Source organism: Aptenodytes patagonicus, chromosome 8, assembly GCF_965638725.1.
Source record: "Aptenodytes patagonicus chromosome 8, bAptPat1.pri.cur, whole genome shotgun sequence".
NCBI classification, from domain to species: Eukaryota; Metazoa; Chordata; class Aves; order Sphenisciformes; family Spheniscidae; genus Aptenodytes; species Aptenodytes patagonicus.
Genome location: NC_134956.1, coordinates 25,216,185 through 25,229,433, shown reverse-complemented (window position 1 = coordinate 25,229,433; position 13,249 = coordinate 25,216,185). Strand labels below are relative to the sequence as shown.

At 46.8% G+C, this 13,249-nt stretch overlaps 1 protein-coding gene across 12 annotated transcripts in view; it reads left to right on the top strand.

The window, feature by feature from the left end:
• Nucleotides 1-13,249, top strand: part of TMCC1 (transmembrane and coiled-coil domain family 1) — a 212,795-nt gene that overhangs the window by 195,222 nt on the left and 4,324 nt on the right. For 11 of the 12 annotated variants that reach the window (XM_076346752.1, XM_076346748.1, XM_076346755.1 and 8 more), the window contains 3 exons: nt 2,606-3,540; nt 10,475-10,610; nt 12,464-12,624. In XM_076346752.1, the coding sequence (XP_076202867.1) occupies nt 2,606-3,540; nt 10,475-10,610; nt 12,464-12,624 (1,232 nt within the window). The remainder of the gene's footprint in view (nt 1-2,605; nt 3,541-10,474; nt 10,611-12,463; nt 12,625-13,249) is intronic. The other variant, XM_076346759.1, reaches the window with a different exon arrangement.

The window sequence follows — 13,249 nt, the reverse complement described above, 5'->3', positions numbered from 1 at the left end:
TTGTTTCCTTCTAGACCATATGAAGAAATCGGATCAGTGACAGTCCTAGGAAAATCTTAATGAAATTACAAATTCCAAGAAGAGGTATCTTACCGAATGCGTACTACTCCGAAATACACGTCCCTAGATCTCAGAGACAGCATATTCTCTATACAGTACTAATGTCATGCATATTGTTGGTCCCACTGATTAATATGAATTCTCAGCACTAATTTTCCATTAATCTATCCAGACATCCAGGGTTTCTACAACTAAACGCGCTTAAGAGAGCAGTTGATATTTCTGCAGTCACTACAGACTGGAAACTGATACTCTGTGGTTTCCAGCAACTGAACTCCTCTAGAAAATAAATTAGCCAAGTTTTCCATATGTCTAATTGGTTTTCCTATTGATGTGACAGCAAACAGAGAACCTCAGTGTGAAGGTGCTGGGAAAGAGCCTTGCTGACCCTGCTCGGTGCTAGCTGGTGTTGCTGCAGCACACGACGGTGCTGCCTGTCTACTGCAGGATGTTAATTTTGTTGCATTAAATGTAGAATACTGAAACTAGAGAGAGGGATGCAATTAACTCTAGTAGCATGTTTTGGTTTGTAAAGTGTATATTCACAAGACAAATATAGAAGTGTGTTCTGCATTTGGGGAGTAAGCTATGAGTTAGCTGGTGGTTATTTAAATAAAATAATCTGGGATGCTGCCCAGTGTTTGAATCAAGCTGCTGGGTCCAGGGAGAAATAGAAATGCATACATTAAAGCTTGTTTGCTTAAATGTGCAGGGCATGAATCACAACTTGTTTATCCAACATGCTATAGGGCCGTTTGCCGTGTCTACAGAAGCCAAAACGTGTATTTGGTTTTGCGTGGTTTAAAACCAATTGAAACGGATTTCTTTTTTGAAAATGTAAATGGAAGTGGTACCAAGTATCATTTTCAGACTTCACCTTTCAAATTACTGCCAGACCTCAGTAAGCACAACGGTATTACGCATGAGAAGCGATGGTGACGTCGTCTGGAAGTGAAGGGGTTCGTAACCGATCGAGTCTCGAGAGTAAATAGGGGAGGGGAACGAGCACTCCGCTCTGCAGAAGCCGCGGCCCGGCCGGGCCCTGCGCCCTCCCCCTCCGGCCCTCCCCTCGCCCTAACGGGGGAGGCGCTGCCCGCCCTTTCCGCGCCCTCGGGGGCTGGCGGCAGCCGGGCGCCGTCTCCTCGCAGCATTCAGCTCTTCTTCCCCGCGGCCCCCGCTCCTCCCCCGTCCAGAAGCCCCTCTGCAGCGCCGGGGCGCGCCCGGGCACCTGCGGCCGCCTGTTACGCTCCGACACGCCGTCGGACGCGGTTTGCCCGGCCGGGGCTCGGGGCGGCCCCGGGGACCGCGGCGGGGGCGGCCGAGCCGGGCGGAGGCTGTTCTGGGCCGCGGGTGCCGGCGGCAGGGCAGGGGACGGGCTGCCGCCCGGTGGGCGCCCGGCCCGGCCGGCGAAAGGCCTCCCTCCCGGAACGGGGCGCCCTTCGCGGGGCCGGGCGCTGCGCGGGCGGGCGCTGCGCCTTTAAGGGGCGGGGCCGGGCGGGGCCGGGCCCAGGTGGGGCGCGGCGGCGGCGGAGCCATGCGGGCCCCCGGCGGGAGACATGCACTGGGAGCGGGCGCTGCTGCTCCGCCGGGCCAAGGTACCGCGGGGCACGGGGCGGGCCGGGGGGCTCGGCGGGGTGGCCCCGGGCCGGCGAGGGGGCGCCGCGGGCTCTCCTCGGCCGGAGGACCCACCGCGGCACCGACCCCGGGGCTGAGCCGGCTGGTCCCGCGGTGGCTCGGCCCTTGCTGACCCGGGGCGTTAAAAGCGCACCTGGCCCGAGGAAGGAGAGTGTCGTGGTGCAGCTGAACTGCCTGGTCCTTCCTCCTCCCAGCCCAGGGGAAAACGTCGGTGTTCGTTTTGGTTACTCCGTGTGGTCCGTTTGTGCCGAAATAGCATTTAACTCTTTTTTTGGCTAAAAATGGGGTTTGTCCTTCGAAACTTGCTGTTTTCCTTCTGCTTGGAGGCACCTGCTCGCAGGGTTTATCGCTTACTGCAGGCCTGACAGCGTGAGGCAGGGCATGTTTTCAGAGGTCTGAAGGGCTCTTTATTTCTGTTTTAAGCACTGGCCTTAGTAGATCTTTTGTTTTCTGGCAAGTTTCATTATTGCTTGCTTTCATGCAAACAGGTGAAGCACTGGGAATAACTTGGGTTTGCTCTATCCTTGATCTGTGTGGCTTTTGCTCTTTCACGGTTACTTTCTCTTTTTACTCGCCAGCTGATAGAGCTACTGGCCTTACACCGAAACTTCAGAGAACTCAGCCTGCCAAACTTGGGTGCCCTGTCTTGCTTTGTGCTTGAGTTTTTGCTTGTTTGAGGCCATTAAGTTGGCTTAAGTATGAGGGGTTTTCCTTTTTTCTCAGCTTTTACTAGATGTCTGTAAAGCATATGAAGCTCAATTGATCGATACCGTACCCTGGCCAGCTGAAAAAAGGTGCATTTTTGCAGCATGACATCCACTTGTTGAGTTGGTTGGCACAAAGAAGGAAAGGTTTTTTATTAGCGAAGCTGGTGATTAGTGCTTATATTTTTCTCTCTCTCCTTGCCTAGATCGAGCGATTGGAAGTCAGCAGCTTAGCACAGACCTCCAGTGCAGTGGCCTCGAGCACTGATGGCAGCATCAATGCAGACTCTGTTGACGGAACCCCAGATCCTCAGCGTACAAAAGTGGCTATCACACACCTGCAACAGAAGATACTGAAGTTGACCGAGCAGATCAAAATCGAACAAACAGCCCGTGATGACAATGTGGCAGAGTACCTGAAACTGGCCAACAATGCAGACAAGCAGCAGAGCGCCCGCATTAAGCAAGTGTTTGAGAAAAAAAATCAAAAGTCAGCCCAGACCATCTTGCAGCTGCAGAAGAAACTAGAACATTGCCATCGAAAGCTCCGAGAGATTGAACAGAATGGGATCCCTCGGCAGCCGAAGGATGTCTTCAGGGATATGCATCAGGGTTTGAAAGATGTTGGAGCAAAAGTCACGGGCTTCAGTGAGGGAGTAGTAGACAGTGTAAAAGGTGGGCTTTCCAGTTTCTCCCAAGCCACGCATTCAGCAGCAGGAGCTGTGGTTTCTAAACCCCGGGAGATTGCCTCCCTCATAAGGAACAAGTTTGGGAGTGCAGACAATATTGCTAATCTGAAAGACTCCTTAGAAGAAGGCCAGGAAGATGGGACAGGAGGTAAGGCTCTAGGTGTTATTCAGAACTTTCAGTCAAGCCCAAAATATGGCAGCGAAGAGGATTGCTCCAGTGCCACGTCGGGCTCAGTGGGAGCCAACAGCACAACAGGGGGCCCTGTGGGAGCTTCTAGCTCCAAAACAAACACTCTGGATATGCAGAGCTCAGGGTTTGATGCAATACTGCATGAGATTCAAGAAATTCGAGAGACACAGGCAAGACTGGAAGAATCATTTGAGGACCTTAAGGTTCGCTATCAGAGGGATTACTCATTAATAATGCAGACTCTGCAGGAGGAGCGGTACAGGTATGTACTTTTGTACTTTGTTTCAGAATTAAATAGTGAGTTGCAGAGCACCAGAGTCCTGGATAGTACTACTCAGCAGGCTGTTCCCAGCAGCCTGATTCAGACGGGAAGTTCTGCGGTCTTCTCAGGATTTCACCCTCCCAGCTCTGTCTTTTGTAAATATTGTTATCTTGCTGCTCATCGCCCTTTCTGTACAAGAAAGAAATAGTAAGGAAAAAGGTTATTTCGTAGTGTTTTCAAGATAAAAAGTCAAGCCAAAGAGGTTTAGAAAGGTGTCCCAAAAGACCAGGAGTACATTGATGCAGTTACTGTTATCCAGACAGTGCTTTGCCCTGCAAAAATCCTGCAAAGGTTTGGGTCAAGGCAAGAGACAGGGAACTACATGTGGACAGTATCCTGACCCTGCCTCCTCCAACACTCAGATCCATATCTACCAGAGAAAGGTATCCAGCTTGCTTAGGGCTCTCCAAAAAGACATGATCTTGCACATGTGCCAAAACTAGGATATCCCCTTCCCTTCTGTGCGTAGCCCCACAGTGGCAGGGTTCAATGAAATGAAGTTAAATTCAGTGTCAGATATTGGCAGTGCCCTTGTCATGGAGGTCACATGGCTCTAGAAGTGGGTAACCCATGTTTCCATCAGCCTTCCCCTCGCTGGAAGGAATGGAAAGGTGGAGGAGTTGCTGCAGTACTGCTGGTCCCTGATCAGGTCACAGCGGAGAGGTGACAGTGGCTTCAGGGAGGCAACCTGACAGTATGGTATGGCAGCCGGCTCCTTACACCACCCTGAAGGTACCCCCACCTCCCCACCGAGGAAAGCAACCCATGGAGAGGTGCTGAGGGAACGCTTTCCCTTCCCCTTCCTTGCTGGGTGGGAGAGAGCTCTCAGCAGGCTGCCCCATGCTGTCCAGAAGAACGTCTTGCGTCCTCCCCATCACATGCTGGGAGCAAGGGCTTGTCCCCAGGCTCCAGAGGGAAGACTTACCAACTGCCCTTCTGCAGCTGTTGAGGGCACTGCAGTCTACATCAACGGGATTCTTAAACTGAGCTTTTTAAACTTTAAATAACAAATGCAAGGGGCCCAAGTCCTCGTTCTGATGGAGGACAGTAGGCTTTTGTAATGAGGTTGCTTATGGCCTTCGTCACTTTGGCCAGGCCGTGAAGCACAAGCTGTGAGGCTCAGCAGAGCTGCTGGGGGACAGCCTTTCTGAAGTACGTGTGCCACCTGCTGCGTTGGTTTGCACAGTACGACATGGAGTTGCCCTACAGCTCTTCAGACATGCTGGTGCCAGATCACTGGAAAAACATTTGAAATGGCTTAGCCTGCTAGGATCTTGTAGAGACAGCAAGCTTTCTGTGTGCTTTGCAAAGCTTGGGTAGACAAAGCCAGACCAACACCACTTTCTAATCCCGCTTTGCAACAATCAGCGATTTGACTGAAACTGGTGCCCAGCACAGCAACTTTGGTTCCTAGTGCCTCATTGTCATGAAGTCACATAACGAAGCAATGTGGAGTTTGATCTTCCACTCCCCAGCAGAGAGGGGTCCTGTTGTCTGTTGCTGTGTAGGTTGTTTCACACGCACAGCAGCAGCTATTCATGGTGGAACGCTATATGCAAGCACAGTACAGCTGAAGGTGCAGCCTGAAAGTACAATAGAAGACTTTGGGGACTGATGTATGTTGTCAGCTAAACTGGCTAGTTATTCCCTGAAACTCGTTAGCAACATTCACATAGGTCCTCATACTAGTGCAATATGAAGTCATATCTGTCACGTGCCATTAACCTTTACTGAGTGCTCCCCCCAGGTGAGCCCAGAGCCTAAACACTAACCAAGGCAGCCTGGAGTAAAAAGCTTCCGGGAGAATCTGTATTTGGCTTATAAATGCTTAAAAAGATAGTAATTTAGACCTGCCATTTGGAATGTTGATGCAAATTAATTAAAGGTGTGACCTTTAAAGAGGACCAGTTAAACCACACTAAGTGCCCTTGCCTCTGCAGGCTTTCAGAGGTGAGCGGGTAACTGCACAATCTGCAAGGAGCTCATGGGTTAATCACAGCAAGATTAATACCTTATTGTACAAATCTAGATTCTAGTTTGATAGCTTCTCTTATTTTAAAACATCATGAAGATAAAAGCCAATATCACCCTGAGAACTGAAAGGTTACGTGATGTGTCTGAGGGCAGCGAGGATGCTGCTGCCTTGGCGGAGAGGGCTGGCACCTGTTCCTCCAACTAGGAACCCCTCTTGTTCCTCAACTCTCTTCAGAAAAAATGAAAAGATGGGAATGGAGGTTGTGGTTTGAAGCTGGGAGGCTGGGGATTCACATTAATCATAACTGGCTTTAAAAGCTATAAATACCTCGTAACTCTGCTCTATTTCTGGGAAGCTTTCAAAAACACGCGCTGAGTTCAATTAGAGCTTAAAAAAAAAAGTATTTTGGAGAAGCCTTTGCTCGTAGGGCAACACTGAGTATTTGTATTGTATCTGGAAGCTGGAACAAAGCACATGCTGTGACATTTTCTCACACAGTCTTGGTCCATTTCCTCTTTCTTAGATGTTCTACTTTTTTGCAAGTTCTGGTCTTTTTTCCTTGTGTGTTCGTGCAGTTTCTGTTTATCAGCCACGGCTTGCCTCGCAGGTTTTCCATGACCTCCTCAATCTCCTCCCTCCCTCTCCCTACTTCCAGATCTTGCCTATCAATCTGTGTAGCTGCCAGTTTGCTAACTGGCTCCAGGGCAGGGACTTGCTGGTGCAGTCGCTCCAGTTCTCCCACCCTGGTGCTGCGGGGTGCCTGGGCTGGCCTGGTGACACCTTGGCAAGGCCAGGGCGGGCTGTGCTGCTCTGCCTGCCTGCTGGCAGCATGTGCCAGCCTCGGAGCACCGCGCTGCTCCGCCGGGGCTGAGTCATCGAGGAAGGAAGATTCTGGCGGCGCCTTGGCCATCATTGCGTTTCTTCTGCACCGGGAGCAGGCGCTGAAACAGCCTGTTGCTTATCTCATCGGTTGGAAGGTGGCAGTTGTTTACTGATACAAGCAGGGACTTTCTGTGCTATTGAGACTGAAATAAAGCTCCTGCTGAGTATTTTCATCTTGAGTGTCCCTTTAGGAACCTGTTTGTATACAGTGAAATCATGAGCTGACATATTTGGAGCGTGGCCAGTCTGAGGGTTTGGGTTTCCCAAGCCTGGCATCCTTGGAAAGGGCATTTAGGTCTCCCATGCTCCTGTCAGGAGAAATCCGTAAGCCAAAATGCTAGGTGCTGGTGCTTTCATTTATCTGATTCTTGCTGTAGTCTAATTGTTGGACCTCAGTCTGTTCTCACTATTTATTTTAAAATAGATCAAATGTGTTAAACCTTTGAGGTCTAGAAGGGTTGAAGAGGCCTTTCTGGAGTGTGTCCGCACAGCGAAGGCGGCGTGTTGGGTCAGGTGGATCCTCACCCAGCCATGAAAGCATTAAAACGGTCCTGCAAAGCTGTCGTCTTCCGCCAGGGGAGGTTCGGAGCTGGAAGCACAGTATGATGCAGGCACTGAGGGCAGCTCGTGCTCCCTCAGGAGCAAGCTGCGTCCCTTGTGTATCATCTAGATATAGAAGACTTGGAGTATAGTGCAAATAGATACTGGTTTTAGCTATTACTCTGCTATGGAAAGCAGTGTGTTCAGTAACATAAAAATAAAGATCAGGTGAGATTTTGTATGACATAGCTATAAAAAAAAAGGTCCATCTTGAGAGATACTTGAAGAGAGGTATTAAACTCCAGTCACAGTGTAATGTGAAGATCTTTTAGCATCAGTTTGGTCAGTTTCTTTACTTGCCAGAGCACTTACTGAGTGCAGATAAAATGTCTTCATCATCATGTCTCTCCCTTACATATGCTGTATTAGCTGTGTATTTTGCAGCTATTACCTTAAAATGCCTTAAAGCTCTTAAAAAATGAGATAATCGTAATTGTGTTTCTTAGCCTTTTTCAAATCAGTTCCCTGATTCCCAAACAGCAAGCCTCAGAAAATGTGTGGAAATCTGACATGGCTTTTTTAAATGAAGTGTCCCCATGTCCCGTACTTCAGCTGAGCACCCCAGCGGTATACTGGGTGTCTTCCATATGAACTTGTGGCAGTCGGCACTAGTCTGCTATACAGAAAAGTTTCTGTGCTGGAGCTTGTTAATCTAGAGGCTAGTAATTTTAAGGGGAAATATCACATTTTAGCTAGTGAAAAAATAATTCTTGGACTCTAATGAGGCATTTTCCGTACCTGAAATAAAGTGGGATTTGATCATTCAAGGCACTGCTGTGTTCACAGACAAGTTTAGAGTCTGTTGCATAGACACTGACACTCATACGTTAGAGAGGGAAGTGTGAGTATAATCTTAACCCTCTTGACAGGTGTCCTATCCCTTTTATTTTTGTAATAACTCTCAGTTAAATGTGAACCATCCTTCAATAGGAAAACCCTGGCATTGGGCCCTGTAAGTCACATGAACCCCTCTTAGCTTTTCAAATCTGAACACCAGTAGAAAACAGCAGGAAAAAAAAACATTTTCTAAATTGTAGATAAATGGGACAGGGAGTGAAAAGGAGATGGATGGAGGAAGTGTAATTTCAAAAATAAGTTTGGGTAGGTTGGGTTTGTTTTGTTGGGTTTTTTGTTTTTTTTTTTTAAATAACCCAATTCCAGCAGTTGCCTAACACGCCAGTTTCTGAAAGTGCAGATGATTCTTGGGTGCAAACTGCAAAAGCTCTGGGATCAAGCAGGGAAATGAAGTGTGGTTCGGGAACAAGCCGGTAGTCCTGCATTCAGGGCAGGGAGGACTGGAGCCAACCCTTTTGTTAATCATGTTGTGCTTAAACTCTTAACTATACGGATTTGCAGGGTTTCCTTGTGTTTCCTGTAGATTGAGGTAGTTTTGAAGTTATTAAAATACAATTGTTTCTTGTTAAAGAACAGGATTTAAGCTGCCTAGCAACAGCTGTTTTATGAAGGGTGTTTATGTGGGGAGGGGGTTAAAAGACGTAATCGTGACATTTTCAGAAATGCTTAAGTCCCTTTTTGTGTAATAAACCCACTGGAGAATTTTGTAATATATTAACAAACTGTATATATTTCAAGTAATTTATGCTGCCTTTGGGACTTAGAGCGGGTTTAGTTGTGATTTCTTGGTTGTTGGCAAGCTGTTGTTTTGGGTTTTTTTAAGTTGGGTGGCAACAAATGGCAATATTAATTATCTGGGCTCCTTCTTCATTAGCCAGTCTTCATATGGCTATTCCCTTGTTTGCAGCTTGTCGTTCTTGGGAAACCAGTTGTCTTGTGTGTCCCGTCTTGGTTGCACAGCTAGCTATTGTGGCACCTTTCTGGGCTGAGCCATGTCAGCTGGTGGTTGTCTTAGTCTCACTACTGGTTGACCACATGTGTTTCATTGCTGGAAATTGTCACGCTATGTCTGACTCCTCCTTAGTTTAAAGCAATATTGCATTGGGAATGTAGATGAAAATTCTCTTCAGACTTTTCAATTAAAAACAAAAAACCCCAAGACTGTTTTTAAAGGCTAGCTTGTGCCTACAGATTCTGAATATTCAGCTTGTGAAGCACCAAAAATCTTGAAGGAAAAAAAAAAGTGGGATTTTTGTCTTAGTTTCAGAACTTGTAATTAAATTCTTTGTTCTAGATAAATATTGTTTATTCATTTTATATGTGTGTGTGTATAAATTAAATTCAGATGGAGTCAGAGGGGAACTGAAATTAAAACAAGGAATTATCTCTGTGTTGAATTCCTTAGAAATTTCTCAGTTATTAGTATCGAGGGTCAGGTGATAAGAGCTATACGGTAAGCTTTTTACATGCTGTTACAATGAGAAGACAGTCAGTGGAAATTAGAGTGGAAAAACCCCAACAGCCACAATAGCTGTACCCATACCTTAGTTGCCATCAGAGCTGTCGCTCGTAATGAACCAAGAATGAGAAACCAGTGGGAAGCGTGGTGGAAGAGGATGGGATGGATGGTGCCCAACTTGCTGCTCCCGACCCTTGGGCTGTGGCCTAGCTCTCTGGGTATGTTTACCTTTTGGAAGTAATACAAATACTTGCCTGATTTTAAAAGGGTATTGAAGCATGAGTTGCTTGTAAATTTAGATTTGAATTCCAAAAATGAAGTGCTACATACAAATGCAAAGTATCCCTAATGTATTTTGGAAGTGCTAAAATAACATTATGGAGCCATCACTGAAGTCAATTTAAAACTCCCTCAATGAGAAACAAAACTGCATCTCTCAGAATTGCCGTAACTCAGTTTTTTGGGCAGCCCTCTTTCTCAGGACTGCTCCCAGTCCATTCACCAGTAGCAAACTGAAAAATCAGCCTGCGGGTTAATGATTCATGTGCCCTCCTTATAAATAATATGATGGTCTTTGCTAGTTAAGCTGAATCATTCATGAGAGAGAAATTAAGAATAAGTCAAAGATATCCATGCGACCTCACATGTAAAGATCAGACGGGACCATCACGCTCTCTGAGGCATCGGTCACGTTTAATTTCTGTATCATTTTTATGCCTGTTACTGTTCCAAGTGTAGATGAAAATGCTTAAGAGCTTATGGTATTAGAAGGGAACTGTTTGGTTTATGCAAAAGTTTGGAGAATAACTTACTCTATTCTAATTCTGTCCTTGATTTCTTGCATCACTTGACAGTTGTCATTTAACCGCTCTGTGTGTTTTTCCCCAGGATAGAAACAGGATTAATATACCTTACCTGGTAGAAAGGATTTCCTTAATTCCCAGTGAGAGGGCCTTACATTGTAATGTGTGCTGTTGTAATGACTGAGGTAGCCACACTAGTTTTCAGTAAAAAGTCTATGATGTTCATTGCTCGATTGTTACTGGTGTGATTTTGCCGTCCTCTTCTCATTAAAGCTACTGTACCATGTATATTGCTTCTAGATGTGAAAGACTCGAAGAGCAGCTAAATGACCTGACTGAGCTCCACCAGAATGAGATCCTCAATTTAAAACAGGAGCTGGCCAGCATGGAGGAGAAAATTGCCTATCAGTCTTATGAGCGAGCCCGGGACATCCAGGTGGGTGACAGAAACAAGGACAATCAAGTCCTGTCTTCCACCTGCTCTTTCTGTAACTCTTTCACTTTTGAAATACTTCTGTGATTCAATATTTGGTTTTAATCCTTGTAGCTTTATTGCTAAATTGCATGTTGACGAGTTCTGAAAGGGCCTTTATTCCATCTCTGACCCTCGTGTATCTCTCTAAGTAACTTCTTTTGTGAAGAAGGGCTGTGCCCATGCACCAGCAGGCAGGTTCATCTGCAGAGGAAGCCTGCCACTTGGTCCAGAGCAGAGTTTTTAAATAAGTTGTAGCAAAGTGGAAGCCTGCATCCACTTTTTGTGCAGGGTTTTGTAGGGTATTAGAGACTGATGACCTGAACACTTTTTTTACAGTAGCATTCCCAGTAAACTGACCTTAGGGTGTGTTTCTGTGTCACTAATTTTAGAGCAGTGGTCACATATGTCTAAGGAAAAATGGCTTTGTGTATCCACTGCATTGAGTCAGGAAACAATTCTTGTTGTTGGTTTTGCCCAAATAAGGAGGTATTTTTAAAAGAGAAGTTTCTTTCAGTATGTAAAAGACCAAAGCTATGGAAACAGAGATTATGGAGCTGGAGAGCCTTCCACAGAGCAAAAGACCTGGGAAATGATCTGAGCAGCCGCTAAACCTTATAAAGAAAGGCCTATTCAGAAACAGATCTATCGTCCATTTTAAATACTTATGCTAGTTTTAGCAGGCATCTTGGTTTTCATCGCTGATGTGAGATATTTATAGCATGAGCAGAGAATTGTAGGTCAAAGTGCTCACTCTTTCCTGTCCCTGAGGAGCTTCAGACAGGTGATTGCCTCTGGAGACAGAGCAGGCTGTGCTTTTGGCACACTTGTAGATCCAGCTGCAAGTCCAGTTGAGTCAATGTCCTTCCAGGTTGCTTGCTGTTAGAGGAGGCTGATCAGTTTTGCTCCGTACTTTCAGGAACCATAACTGAAGAGAAGCCCTCATGTTTCATTGACCTCCACAGACATGATGCAATGACAGAGAAATGTAACAGGTGACAATGACCTTTAAGTTAAGGTTAAAATAAATCTGTGTCTGGGGACAGTGGTGCCATGGCCTCTGACAGCTCTACCTTGGGGGAATGCTAAAATATTCAGGTGTTGTTCTCCTCTCTAATTTAACACGGCAGGAAGAAGTAAGGTTAAAAACTTAAATTGAAGTGGGGATTTCTCAGTAGCTTTTTTTAATGTTCATTTTATGATTCAGCGCTTTTAGTGTAAACTTGCAAATTGGGACAGACTATTCCCCATCATTGCTGGGGAAAAGGTAAGCGTTAAGTTTTCTTGCGTGAAAAATTAGTTAAGAGCGTGGGCTGATGTTGCAGAGGAACAGTGACAGAGCTCAGCCCGTAGGCAAGGAGTCCTGGTTCCTATTTCAGTGGTCAGTCTGAGAGAGACTGCTGCTTGCTGCAGACTTCTAGATGTGACCCGAAGTTGGCCTTTAGGTCTCAGACCTGTAGGTCTGGGAAAAGCAACTCTGAGGGAGGATTAATGGAAAACTTGTAACTTTGTATCTCCACGAGCAGAAACATCTCATTGCATTACTTGTCTTAAAAACGCTCCTCCTTACCCCTAGCCCACCCGCTGCATGTAGCCAGTTGTTGTACTGTGGGTTGGGTTGGTCCACTTGAGGTTCAGCATGGTGAAAAGGTCTGAAAACAATCACCCCCAAGTCAGTGGTGCTTTAGAGATGTTGCTTTGTACAGTATAGTCTTCTCCTTCCACGTACTTTTGCTTTGCCTCTTCCTAGAAGCAGTTTCATAAATCTCATGCTTCTTACCCTTCTCCTAGACATCTCCTTTCTCCAACCCTTGCAGTGTCACCTGGAGCTATGCCAATGCCACAGCTTGCTGCAGTCTGGAGGAGGAGATCTTCCTCCTGTGATGCCAGCTGTGCAGTCCCAGCCCTGGTGCTCCTCAAACCTTTCCCTGAGCTCATTCAGCTCACTAAGGAAGCAGAATGTGGCCAAGCCTTTTTGGTTAGTTATTTTTGTTGACTTAGTTTTCTGCCAGGTTGACTAGAGAATTGAATGGGCTCACAGAGGGTCGGATAAGCACAAGCTGCTGCAAGAAAAGTGATGGAAATGGGAGGCTCTGGGAATGCGCATCCCAGAAGAGGAGGAGGAGTGCTGCCTGGACACAACACCTTTGTCCCCTCAGTGTTCTCTTGAAACCAAAGCTGAAGTGAGCAGCTCATTGGGTAGCCCCCCCCTGCTTTCTGGCCAAAGGCTGTCTGATTGCTGAGGGCTGTCAGCATCCTCCTCCCTCTGGGTCTGATGGCAAGGCAGGAAGGATGGTAAGGTCTCAGGTGACCATTGCACCATGTGCAGGGACAGGCAGCTGACAGTGCAAAGTGGCAGCTGAATGCGTGTGTTAACAAAGCCTGACTTCTGCCCAGCCTGTCATCTCTGTCGAGCCTCTCCTCTGTAAATGAGATGACGTGGTATGTTATAAATGGCAGTACCTAATTAATGAGGGGCTCCTCACCCTCAGTCACGTAAAATGGCACAGCTTCCTCTACTCCTGCTGCAGGGTATGAAATCAGTGTAGTGACTCATGTCCTGCAGAAGGTGCGTAAGGCATGAGGAGGGTGGCCCTGGTCTG